Source organism: Chrysochloris asiatica, unplaced genomic scaffold (genome assembly GCF_000296735.1).
Source record: "Chrysochloris asiatica unplaced genomic scaffold, ChrAsi1.0 scaffold00016, whole genome shotgun sequence".
In the NCBI taxonomy this organism is placed as follows: domain Eukaryota; kingdom Metazoa; phylum Chordata; class Mammalia; order Afrosoricida; family Chrysochloridae; genus Chrysochloris; species Chrysochloris asiatica.
Window position 1 is genome coordinate 17,752,685 of NW_006408534.1, and position 13,527 is coordinate 17,766,211.

The following is a 13,527-nucleotide window of genomic DNA, read 5'->3' on the forward strand; positions in this document are numbered from 1 at the left end:
ATCCTGGAATGTTTTGATTACACCATCATATTTGATTGATAGCTTTGCTGGTTGGCAATTTTTTTCTTTCAGGGTTTTATATATGTCTCCCCATTGCCTTCTTGCTTGCATGATTTCTGCTGAGAGACCTGAGCTCAATCTGACTTGCTTGCCTTTGTATGTGACACTTCTGTTTTCCCTGACTGCTTTCAGAAGTGTCTCCTTGTCTTTAATTTTGGAGAGCTTGACAATGATATGTCTTGGTGATTTCCTTTTTGGGTGTATCCTTCCTGGAGTTCGTTAAGCTTCTTGAATGTTTATCTTTTCTCTTTTCAGGATGTTAGAGAAATTTTCTTCCAGTAGTTCTTCAACTATTTCCTCTGTGGTCTTGTGTGATTCTTCTTGTTCTGGAATGCCAATAATTTTTAAGTTATTCCTCTTCCTGTTGTCCAACATGAATCCTCTTCCTGTTGTCCAACATGAATCTTAAACTTTCTTCAGATGTTTTTATCCTTTTTTTTGTGTTTGTTCTTTTATCTTAGTGGTATTGAGAGATTTGTCTTCCAGCTCACTAGTTCTGCCTTCCATCTCGTCTATTCTACTCCTTTGCCCTTTCAGAGTATTGTCTATTTCCGATATTTTGTTATTGATCGTTTGGACTTCTTTCGGTAGGTTTTGAATTGTTTCCAGTGCTGTATCTATTTTATTTTATTGTTCCTGTAGTGCTTTCCTGACTTCCTTATTTTTCTCAACTCTATTGTAAAGTGTTTTGAAACATTTTATAATAATTTTTCTGAATTCCTTCTTAGGCTTTTGCTTCTTGGACATGATTAGTATTTGGACATGATTAGTATTTATCTGTGGCCTTAATACTTAATTATGTGTTTTGGTATTTTTTTATGCTTTCTGCTTGCTTCCAGGGAGATGTGATCAGGATGTGGGCTTCCCTTTTCACTCTTCTTATTGTTTAACTCAGAGTAACTTTCACAGGTATTGTCTGTTTCCCTGGTATATGGTAATCGGTATTCGTTCTTGCCTGGGTTTTTGTGTTTTATAGAGTGTGATTGTAGCTTGTTTATATGGCAGCAGTTGCTAACTCTTCTTGTGTAATTTATGGAGACAAGAAAGTCCTCCAAAGGTCGAAGGGGGAGTATATAATAGCAAAACAGCACCAGTGGAAAAAAATACAAGAGAAAAAAATAAAAACAAACAAACAAACAAAAAACAGCAACAAGAAAAACTAGACTGAATACTGCAGTCTATAATCACAGACAAAGGAGAGGAGGGAGAGAAGAAGAAGAAAAAAATCTGTAGCCTAATACGAGTTTGACTTTAAGTCCCTGTCTTCAGCTTCTTGCTTTCAAAGCTGCCTGAGAGATTTCAGGATGCCAATGTTGGTTGTTATGCTTTACCTCAGGCTTTAATTGAATTTTTCGCCTGTTTTGTTTTTAAATTCTTTTTCCCTCTCTACAGCCCTGTCCTGCCCTTTCCCGTTTTAGAAAAACAAAAGACAAGCAAAAAGCCTTCAGGGCCTGCTCTTAGACAGAGTATCTGTGCACATGCGTGGCAGAAGAACCCACCAGTGGTGAGGGTGGGGGGTGTCCACTTGCTCAGGGTCCCCCTTCTAGTCACCAGAATGGAGGTGGGCAAACAGGGGGCGCGCTAATGACCAGACACACACACACACACACGGAAATCAGAAAAAAGCAAAACTGACAAAGTCCACCTTTGCTCCAAGGTTCCTGTGGCGTTTTTCCGTGGTGTTTCTGCTCCCCTGTTTGTCATTTGGTCTCACCCAATATATCGGCTCCAGACCTCTGAGCCCAGCCCGGCAGATTCAAAAGTACGTGATTTTTTTTACTGCACCTTCAAGTTCCTCAAACCTTCAAAACATTCCTATCTCTGTGGTTCCAAGTTTTCGAGCTCTGCCCTGGATCTGCTTTGCCTGGTATTCTGTGGTATTGCTGATGGCAAACATCACTACACCTCCACCCTAGCCGCCATTCTCAGTTCTTAAGCAACACAAATCAGACAGAATACAAGGCTCAAACAGCTGGATTGTCAGATGCAGGTATTGTGGGAAAGATCATCTGCTGCAACATGGCGGCCCTGCGCCAGCCCCACTTCCTCACAGGGCTTTTTTATTGCCTGATGTTTCAGAAGGGGATTGCCAGACCATTCTTCCTAGTTCTTCTTAGTCTGGAAGCTCTGATAAAATCTTTCAGCATCATAGCGACATGTAAGCCTCCACTGACAGACAAACAATGGTTATGCTTGAAGTGCTTTGGTTGGGAATTAAACCTGGATTTCATACCTAGAAGGCAAGATTCCTGCCACGGAAGTACCACTGCCCTTGTCAAGGGATTCCCCTTACCCATTGCTAGTGAATCAATTCTGACAAATAGCAACCCCATGCGACAGAGTAGAACTACCCCATGGGGTTTCCAAGGTTGTAATCTTTATGGGAGCACACTGCTTTGTCTTTCTTTCTCTGAGCAGTTGGTAGGTTCAAACCGCTGACCTTTCTGTTAGCAGTGGAGTGCTTAACGACTAAGCCACCAGGGATCCTTGGTTGGAAGCACTGACAGACTCAAATATTCTTTTTGAATACAAAATACTTTTGTTGAAGTGAGGGCTAGGTAGGGAGGAATGAGTCTGGCGAAGTTAGCAGAGACCGGGTCCTCTTATGCCAGGCTCACTAAGGATTTTGTAGTTTATCCTGTGGCGTTGATGAGGGAACTAATGAGTGGTTTTAAACAGAAATTACATGATCAAATTTGCTCTGCAGAAAGACCACTCAAGCTGCAGGGTGGAAAATGGATTTGGAGGGAGCAAGATGGAGAACCACTTAGGGGGTGATGACAGTAATTCTGGTGAGATGAGGGTGTCTAGAATGAGGAGAGAAAAAAGTAGGTCCATTTACAAGAGATTAAGGAGTTAGAACTGACAGAAATGTAGGGTCAAATGGATATGGAAGGCGGGAAAAATCTTGATTTCTGTCTTGGGTAATGGGAAGAATTGAAGTAAGGAATAAGGAAGAGGTAAAGGCTTGCGGGTATCCAGTTGGAGATGTCTAGTTGTTGTTGTTAAGTGCCGTCGAGTTGATTCTGACTCAGCTACCCTGTGTAGGGTTTTTGAGGAGTAATTGGTGGATTTGAACTGCTGAACTTGTGATTCGCAGTCTGGTGCTGATCCTACAGCACCGTGCCAGGAGTTCAGAGATGCCTAGTGGTAGTTATATGCCGTGGAGTCGGTTCAGACTCATAGCGACCCTGTCCAGGGTTTCTGAGGCTGTAAATCTTTACGGGAACAGAAAGCCTCATCTTTCTCCCACAGAGATGTCAAGTAGGTGATTGAAGATATAGCTCTGGAGTTCAGGAGAGCTATCTGGGTAGGAGTTGGAGATTTGTTGCAGATTCACAATTAAATTTCAGCCGAATGTAGCTCTGACTGTTATGATTTGCCCAAACTAATTTACTTCCTCTGAAAAGAAATCTTGCCCCTCCCCACCCAGTTAATCAGAGACCCTCATTCTCCCGGACTCAGTGACTGAGTCAGGGTGCAATACTAACTCCATAACCTCTATTACCCCAATCCTACAGATCCCAGCACGTGGCCCATCCGTCCTTCCTTCTTCCTTTTCTTGTTCCCAATGCAACAAAAGAATCTTCCTCGTCTGCCTCTCAGCTGCCTCAGTTCATTCTGGGCTCTGACCTTCCTTACCCCATTTTTCCTGGCTGGGCCATCTGTTGGTCTCTGGATGAATTCTGGGCTCTCCAAGAACTTCCCAAGCAGCTGACTAATTCCTGACACTCTTCACATGTTACAACCAAGGTGCTTCTGTTTTGAGCTGGGTGTCCAGACAGTGCCTTTGGCCAACAGTGGTTCCCTCCTGGAAACTGCCCTCTTGCCTTCCTCCTCTGTATTCTGGCTCTGAGTCTCCATCTGCCCTCTTGGAGGAACTAACCGTATCCCCTTCACATCAGCAGTGGTTTCCCACCTCCTGCTTGGTTCCCACTTGGGCCAGGTGTTCTCCATCCCCTCAGGAGCCAGGGAATAGTGGGGGTCCTCCTACTGATCTATACCTACACAGCTCTGAAAGCAGGATCTCACACAGATACTTCTTGGTTGGTGTAGGCTCTCCTTCTGGATAAAATTCCAGCCCTTGAAACTCCTTTGATACCTCCTTTGGAGATTCTCATCTCTAATCCCTCCCATCACCTCTCTGAGTCCACAGAGAGCTAGCTGTCCAGTCTCCAAGGGCCTCCAAGATGTTGCAGCTCCCCTCTCCCAGGACCCATTGACTCTCTCTGCTGGTCAGACCATGAAGTCCTTCCTCTCCCTGCCTTCATCCCTGCTTTCAATCCCTATCACTACGCACCCAAACAGGACTGGAGAAGAGGCAGGACAGGGACAGGCTTTTACCTGTGCACGGGATGAAGGGTCCTTTTTGATCCACTTGATGACGGTCTCATACACCAGCTCTTCGGCCTTGGTGTTGAGGCTGTCATTGGAGACGTAAGCGATGAAGTCATCCTTGGAGATGCTGAGGATCTCTTCCTGGGCCGCCACCTCGGGGAAGATCTGCAGCGCGAAGGCCTTTGCCATGTGGTAGAGCTCGCTGCACTGCATGGCCTCAGCCATGGCCAGCACCCCCAGGCAGTTGCTGGCTGTCAGCTGCTTCTCTGAGGGTCACAGCGAGGGTCACTAACCAAAGGGCCCTAGAAGGGGTAACCACCTATGCCTATTGCCTGTTATTCTCTCTGAAGGCCTTTTTCACCCGGTGTCTTTGTAAGCTCATCTCCAATATTCCTTCTCCTCCTTCTGGTGTTCTTGAGGTTTAGAACCATTTCCTTGGTTTCCATCTGCCCCATCTCACGCTGACTCTCCCTAGGCTTACCTCAGTTCCTGCAAGTCCTAGAGAAACACTGAGACTGCCATTCAGAACTTCCTCACTGTCTTATTCATTGTGGCATTGCTGATGGGTTGGAGGTTGGGGTCCCACTGAGACTTAACAGTGACAGCAATAATTGTGATAGGTATGTCTGAGTTCTTAGACTTTTAGAGTCTATGCCAGCAGTCGGACCCCCCTACATGCCCACCCACTATCTCCCATGTGTCTCAGTTTCACCTGAGTTGAGTCTGTTGTGACTCATAGCAACCTTATGCACCACAGAATAAAACATTGCCCGGTCCAGTGCCATCCTCCCAGTTGAACGTTTTCATCTTCTGGCACTATATCTGACAATGTTCCACGGCTATTCATAAGGTTTTCAGGGGCTAACCATTCAGAAGAAGTCTGTTTCTCCTTCTTCCTAGTCTGCCTTCGTCTGGAAGCTCATCTAAAACCTGTCCACCATGAGTGACCCTGTTGATGTTTAAAATACTGGTGGCATAGCTTCCAGCATCACAGCAACACGTAAGCCACCACAGTCTGACAAATGGCTTTTGTGAGCCTAATTTTGGAGCTGTGATTCCTGACCCTTTTAGACTGCTTAACCTCCCCATTGCTCATCTCAGCCTCCTCACTTGTCTCCACCTGAACTGCTGTCCTCCCTTTCTGTCTGCACTCCAAGTCCCACGCCATGGGTTCTTTTGCCCTTCTTTCTCACCTACTCTTACCCATGCTGGTCTCTGAACTGGAGACCTGCTAGTAGCTCCTGGCACTCAGGTTCCATTCTGAGCGTCAGGTCTTGGTATTTTAGTGACAGTTCAGGTGTCTATACCATATAGGCATCTGATACAGCACAAGTCTTCAACAAGTTAAAGGGAAGCTGATGCTTGTGGCTGCTACGTTCAGGATGAAGAGAACAGGGCTGAAAGACCAAATCTCGGCACTTTCCACGTTTGAACCTTATGTGCAGTCCTCATTGCCCCATTTGTGCTCACAAAGCTGGCCTAGGCCCAGGTCACTGAGACATCTTTCTGTCTACTGGAAGGTGGGGCAGAGTCCTCGAACCATACCTAGCATGCAGTGGTCAGAATTATCATTTTCAAAACCTTTGCTTAATCCAGCCACACAGACATCACCCCTACTAATAATCCTTGCAGTTTGACAAATTTTCGCCAATCTTATGTTCCTGTCCTCCACACCCACCTCACCCCAAGCTGCACATGCATTCCGGGCTCACCCAGAAAGGACACGCAGACTTTGCAGAAGGTGTGGAACTGAAACTTGCTGGCCGCCTCTAGCAGAGTCTTGGCGTTGGCTGAGTCGATGACCAGGGATCCCGTGTAGACAAACTCCAGCAGCAGTTCCAGGACATCTGCCTGCAGGTTCGACAGGACCAGCTCCAGTTTCTCGCGGCTGCCGTCTCGCACGGACCTAGGCACAGAGACCAGGGTGTCCTTACCTGCCGGCTCCCGCGGCCTGGCGCCGCTTCCTCACATGGCTAGGTCTCTCTGCACAGCTCGGTCACGCCCTTCGTTTAGGACTCAAAGGACACGGCAATGGACACACCTGAACCTAACGACCTTACACGGGATCTGAAAGAGAAGAGTCTGACCAAAGATGCCCCAAAAGAACAGAAAACCCTGCTTAATTATCACTACTTGGCATGTCCATGCAAAAAAAGATGCAAATCAAAAAGCATGAGCTGTGGATGGGGACGAGGACCAGGACTGGCCTCAAAGGGAAACAATACGGTTGTGCCGCACTGCGTGTGCGGGTCTTTCCACCCAACAAGCCCCAGGGCCCAGGGCCCACAGCCTCAGACGGGAGGTTCTGACCCGAGCTGTTGAGGTTCCCAATTGACTGCAACCACAGCCAATCCGGAGACCTCTTCGGGTCTCCCTGCGCAGTCCCAGACACCCGCTACAGCCCCTCATATTGTTTCCTTTTAGGCATGGAAAGGAAGCCCTTCATGACATTGCTTTGAAACTGAGGACGAGACAAGATAGACGGACAGAATGGTTAGAGCTGGGGAGGAGGGGAAGGGGAACAACCAAGGACTTCCGCCACAGACAGCCAGCAGCCATGACCTGGGACCTGGCCCGGGGCGGGGCCCTTCTGCCACATGGAACACGGGGTCAGAGGTCAGAGTGGCCTGCGTGTAGAGTGTACATCGTGCTTGTGAACTGGGGGGAGCAGTGGGAGGGACACAAATATATAAGTATGCTTTATCTGGTGTCTACAGAAATACAAAACCATTGTAAGGGCTCCTAAGGATTGGGCAGCCATGCCCTAAAGCTGGACCTGAAACGAAACAGATAAAATGAAGCAAAAATAACACCAATACACAAGTGACGCCAGGAGGAAAAATACCCAGAGCATTAAGAATCACGAGCAGGTTTCTCAGAAGTGAACGGCTTGACCACCTGGTCTCGGCCGCACTGACCAGTGCTGAGACCCTCACTGAGCCTGGGTCTGCCCAGGGCTGGGGTCAGCCATGTGGCTGTTTCACCCAGGGGCTTCAAGTCTGCTGGCTGGTCCCTTGGGTGCACCTGTGGCTGGCAACGGAGTTTAGAGGTATTTGGCAAGCAAGGCTGGCTAGCCATAGGGGAAGGCAGACTCCTGTGCAAATGGGTTGGAGAATGAGCACTGGGCAGGGAGCCAGGGGTTGGAGTCCCCAGCTCTGCCACTCACTGGCTGGCAGCCTTGGCCTCTAAACCCTTGACTTCCTCTTCTGTAAAACCAGACAACTGAACTAGATGAGGCTTAGTTAAAGTCCCCTTGGAGATTTTGTGTGATGTAAGCAGGTGAATACCCTTCTCTATATGATGATACCTGAAAATCCACCATAAGTGCAACAGTCAATCAGGTGAAGCATTGGCCTGCCCCAAGATCTTTAAAATGTCAATGTTACCGGGTCAAGAACAGCTTAAGTTGAAAAGTGCCCAGTGTCTCTTCCCAACAGTGCTATGATGGGTCCTCTCCACAGACTGGCTTATCTGGCCAGGGACCCCATGGGGCAGTCTAACTCCCCAGTCCTGGCAGGCCCATAAAGTGTAGAGAGAGAGGTGCTGGCATAATAGAGGGTCTGAGCAGAGCCCTCCCTAAAAGTGACTTATTAGCCTACTGCTACTGGGATGGATTTCCCTCCTTGGGGGCTCTGTCCACTGTAAACATAGTTCATTAGGTGATCATTCAGACTCACAAAAATTCAGAACAGCCACACCTCAGAGGTCATCAACCCCTGTCCTGACCCTCTGAGTCTGTCTCCTTCACTTTGCTGCCCCTGCCTTCATATCTGCATGATGCCTTCTGACCTCTCCTTTGCACGCCCTTCAGGCTCCGGGGAGTCCAGCCAGGGCAGGACTGATGGTGACAAGGTTGATGTGCTCCCGTTCTCCCCAGGTCCCCATTACTGTGGCCTGGCCTGCCCACCTGTCCACCCGAGAAGCACTGAGGTGGGACTTCAGGACAAACACACACAGAGAAATGCACAAACACCTGGCTGGCCCTGAGAACTTTGGAAGCACTGTGGGGAGGGGTGTGGGGCAGGTGGGCAGGACAGGGAAGCCCATGGTACTGTGGGACCAGCAATGTGGCACTTGCAAAGTGTTGCCCATCTTGCCCAGAGTTAGGGCCAGGGAGAGTGATACTGTGGACAAGCTGGCGCCTGTGTGACCAAGTATCACAGGGATTATGTGGGGAAGCACTGTCTAAGGCTGGAGGGAACCGCAGGGCAAAGGGTGTGCAGATTGGCTGGATGCTCCTGGGATCACATGCCAGAATCTGTGAGCTGAACACCTGTTTCAGAGGCTGCAGCAGAATACTTGGGAAAGTGATGGAGACCGCCAGGCAGCCACGTTTAGGATCTGGAGGAGGAAAAAGGATCTGGAGGAGGAAAAAGGGGAGGGCCCAGGGAGACCTTGTGTGTGCCTACAGCCATGTGGGCATTTGCATGGTGGTCCAGAGAGCTAGTGTTCTACCTCTGACAGCAGACTCCTTTGGTCTCCTTCCTCTCTTAGTGGACAAAGCCACGTTTCTAACTTGCATTGTACACTGAGTCTAGATAGGACAATTCTTACCCCTCTCTCAGTAGGACTCCCCTAACAGTGGCCCCTGTCCCTACTGGGAAACAACCCACTCCACAGATGACAGTTTGGTCTCTGTTTAAAGTTGGTTCTTGGAGTGTGAACCTCCAATCCACTCAGCCCCATACAGGGATTTGGGAGCTGCTGGGAGCAGCCTCAGAAGGGGGTGGGACAGGGCAGCCCAGGCAACAATAACTTAGTCTTGTTCGTCTATGAAACTGACACTGCGGGGGCAGCAGCGTGGGGATGAGGTGGCAGGCTGGTGATCTCCAGTCCACACTGAGGTCCAAGGGTTCTGGCAGAAGATTAGAAATTCCTGGAGTCTCCTGCCATGAGAGGCGTGTGGGTCAGGGGGAGCCCAGGGCATGGGACACAGTTCCTGTTCAGCAGGCCTGGATACATGTGTGTGCTGAGACATCAGAGTCTGAAATAGATGAATATCTGAAATCTCACCAGTAGCCATTTGATTATCTGGGATAAGAATTGTCATATCCAGCCTCAGTGTACAGTGCAAGTTAGAAACGTGGCTTTGACCAGAACCTTGGATAATGCAATGTTGGTTGAGTGCTTGACTATTATCTGAAAGGTAAGAGGTTCAGACCCACCCAGTGCCACTTTTTTGGTGGGGAGTGGTGGCATGCGGCAAGTGATGCATGTGGCTAGAACCCTGTTCTTAGGATGGCCTTTCCAGTGTGATTAGCATCCTGCCCCATGTGTAGAAGCTTGACCATGTCATTATCGGCTCCAGGTTACAAAGATGGGCATGCAGGATTCTAACAGGGACCTGGGGACTTGTGTAACTCAGGATGGCCCTGACTGGGTGATGGATTCACCTGCTTTAGAGATTCTACCTGAGGTGTTTCCATCCACAGTACCCAGCTTCACTCAATAGATAGGCCTTTTTAGCCAATGCAGTCTTTGAGAGGTGCAAATGATTAATGTACTCCATTAATTAATGACTTCATTCAGAGGCACTGTGGAAGAAAGGCCAGAGAATCTCCTAAAAATCTCAACCATTGAAAACCCTATGGAGCACAGATATACTGTGACACATATTCACCACAACTTCCTCCATCATTGCTGGAGATGGGGTGACAATGTAGGGCTTTGTGAAAATGAACTTAGAAAAATGAGCTAGTCTGTCCATCTAATAAGCTGTGCAAGATGAGGGTCTCAGCACCAGCTCTGTCCCACTTAGCTGGATGTTTTCTTCCACATAGGGAGTGTGAAGTGCTGGCAGGGAGCACAGGATCTCTGCTATCTCTAAAGAGCAGAGTGCTCTCCGCTCTTCTTTCGTGCCACCTGCCACTGGCTGGTCTGGCCAGTGTGCTGGTGTGATGGGTTCATGGGATAAGTGGAAGGACTCCATGGACCAAAGAAAAAAGCCCAGGGCAGGTCTAGGTCCTGCTCATTGGTGGTGAGAGGCGGCCCTGGGCTTGGTGCCACAGGACCCCTTGTAGGTCTAATCAGAAAACCAAACCAGTCAGGGCCTGAAGTCCTGACTCATTGTAGCTCCATACCTTCTTCCAGATTGTGCATTAATTAGCATGACAGTTTTGTTCTTCTCTGGGTTGGCAAATTATGAGTTTAGGAGCTTTGTCATCAAATCTCAGTTCAAATCCCATATTTACTGGCTACTGAGCCTAAACTTCATTTGTAAAATGGGGGTGCTAAGAGTTCTAGTACCTGCTACCTGGGACCAGTGGGAAGGTTTACAGGATGACATTAGACCTCTCTACAAGTCTCCTTGGGGGATAGATCTTGACCTTGTCAGAGGAAGAAGACAAGAGTTTGACATTCAATATGGAGAAACATCAGGGAAGGAAGCTGGAAGGATGCCTGGGGAAGGCAGTGGTCAGCCTGCAGCCTGGACCTGGAGATTGGGCCCTGGCCAGACTTTGCCCTGACCCATCTGTGGGGTTAACAGGCAGCTCAGCTGAAGGGACACTGGGTCACTAGTCAGAGGGAAGCTCTTAGCCAGTTGTTTCAGTCCCAATCTCATTGACATTTCTGAGAATCTGAACACAAATCTGAACATGCCACCCCCAGGCTTAAAACAAAGTCCCATGAGCCTGGATCCTGTCTCATCTCCCCATTTCCACACACATATTTGATACTGCAGTTCCCTGTAATACCTCAGTCCTCCATGCATTTTCTTCTCTCCTTTGTCTTTCACCTCGTCTGCCTGGCAGATTCCTTTTCTTCCTTTAAATTCCCTGTCAGATGCCACCTCTTCCAAGAAACTGAGTGTCCCCACTCCTCCTGCTGCCTTGAGACAGACACTATGCCGGTGAGCCTCTAATCTCCATCTCTGGGATGAATTTCTTGTTTACAGCTCCCCATCCCCCAAGACTAAGGACTCCCTGAGGACACACAGCCATCTGTTGTTAAGTGCCATCAACCCACAGGGTTTCTGAAGAGCAGCTGATGAGCTTGAACCGCCAATCTTGCAGTTCAAGTGACTTTGCAGTCCAGCGCATTAGACCACAGTGCCACACCAGGACTCTTTACTTAGGGACTAATGAGTAAATGACTTGACTTCTCATCTGCCATTCCTGTAGCTCCAAGTGTGGGCTGGAGTTGGTGGAAATGTCATTGCCAGGGTAGGGATGCTGGGATAGTCTCCTTGCTAGGGCTGGAATGATGGGCATGTCACCTGCCCCGCTAGTGGAAGGTAGGATGACTCTGGACCACTATACTCTAGGTCGCCAGGGTCACAGACATGAGATAGACATTGCTGCTCTCTAAATTTACCTGGCCAGAAAGGAAATGATCTTCCAGTAAAGATTCTGTTTTCCTTCCTGCAGAAGGATTTGCTTGCAGCTATTAGCATAAATGGTGGTATATACCCCATGGTTAGGACTTGTTGAGTACCCTGAGTCAGTTCTAACTCATGACAACCTTGTATAGCATTTCCAAGGAGCAGCTGGTGGTTTTGAACTGACTACGTTGTGCTTAGCAGCCCAGTGCTGCTCCTACAGTGCCACACCAGAAATAGCTATAAATGAACATTGGGATTTTCAACCACAGGGTGCTTCAGATACTGCTCAGGCCTTCCCTCTTTCCCTGAGTGACCCTCCTGTTCACTGAGGGTCTCAGACTGTTTCCAGGCCCTGACCGCTTTGGTTTGTGGTCATCCATAGGCCGTCTACCAGGCAGCTCTGTTGGGTGTTCCTCAGGCTATGGACATTCACCATGTCCAAATCTGAATTCAATACCTCCCTCAACATCCACCCCCTTCCTAGCTCTCCCCTTATGTTGGCTTCCTCCTTGTGACCGTCGTGTGCCTCAGTCCTCACCGTCACCTGCTCCTGTTACAGCTTGTTCTTGGGAAACCCTCACTGCCCTCCACAGGATATCAGAACTGTAAGGAGAATGGATATCCTTTCAACCAGAATCCTGCTTTACAGAGGAGGGGACCTGCCTGGGGTCCTAGGGCAGGTGGCACAGTCAGGTAGAAAACCCAATCCCCTAGCTCCCGAGTGGGTGTCCTCTCCTTTCCAGTCACTGCCTCTCAGTCAAAGCACCCTTTTCTCCGGTTAGGGTCCCTGAGGCGATCCTACTGTGCTTCACCTGTAGGTGGACACTCCCCTCCCCACTGCTCCTGATGCCCCCACACCTCATACCAACCTGAGTCCCAGTTCTGGGGGCAGGGCCTACCTATTCCCCCAGTTCACACCCTTCCCTACTGCTCATGCCTGGCTCTATCCTCCTGGAATCTTCCTCCCTCTTCTCATCCTGTCCCAGAAGCCTTCACTGCCTCTTCTGGCTTACACTCTTTGGGATCCTACCTACTGGTGTTGTCTGTTGTTTGCTTGTGTTGGGCAATGTAAATGTAAGATCTCTGAATGGTACTGTGTGTCTCTTCCCCAGAGCCAGCCTTCAGTCCAGTCCTGCCCTACGTCCTGTTCTCTCCAGCTCATCCACAGCAAGGGCCACATTTTTAATCCAGCAGCCAGGGGCTGGTCAATGCTGGCTCCAGAATTTGCCAGGCATGGCAGCACAAAGACCTTCTTGGGCTGAAGAAGCCACTGACCATGCCCCTCCACCCAGAGCTCTGTGTTCATACAGCGAGAACCCAAGCACCGGAGCGGGAGACCCAAGTGGCCCGTGAGACAAAAAGTTACAAAGAACTGCCCCTTCCTGCACCAGTGAGGCCAGCGAGGCTGGGTGGAAAGGAGGTGCCAGCCAGTGTGCCATCCTGAAACAAAACACAGTCACTCTGGGATTAGTTGGCAATTCAAACAGAGCACTGGGAAGCAAGCAGAGGTCCTGTCCTCCCACTCTGAGCACAGTCCAGGCTCCGCGTCTGCCCCGAGAGGCTGCAAGGCAAAATGAGCAGCGGCATTAATCTGCTGATGGGTGAGAGAAACATGAGCGTTACCCCGGGCTGGCCCCCTTTGCTGCTCTCCCTCACTAAGGAGCTAGAAGGTGGCCCCTGACTTCTTTGCAAGGGTGTGAAGCAGACAAATTTTTAAAATCAACATAATGGGGCAGGGGTTGGTGAGGAAGATGCTCATGCACCATTAAGACTCATTTAGGTAGATATAGCCGGGGGTGGGGTGGGGG

General features: G+C 49.1%; 1 protein-coding gene across 1 annotated transcript in view; it reads right to left on the reverse strand.

Annotated features, from left to right (window-relative positions):
* Positions 1–13,527, reverse strand: part of LOC102839032 (kelch-like protein 29-like) — a 229,371-nt gene that overhangs the window by 22,577 nt on the left and 193,267 nt on the right. Inside the window, exons 5-6 of the mRNA XM_006835247.1 lie at positions 6,111–6,304; positions 4,405–4,664 (exon numbers count right to left, since the gene is read on the reverse strand). Of these exons, the coding sequence (XP_006835310.1) occupies positions 4,405–4,664; positions 6,111–6,304 (454 nt within the window). The remainder of the gene's footprint in view (positions 1–4,404; positions 4,665–6,110; positions 6,305–13,527) is intronic.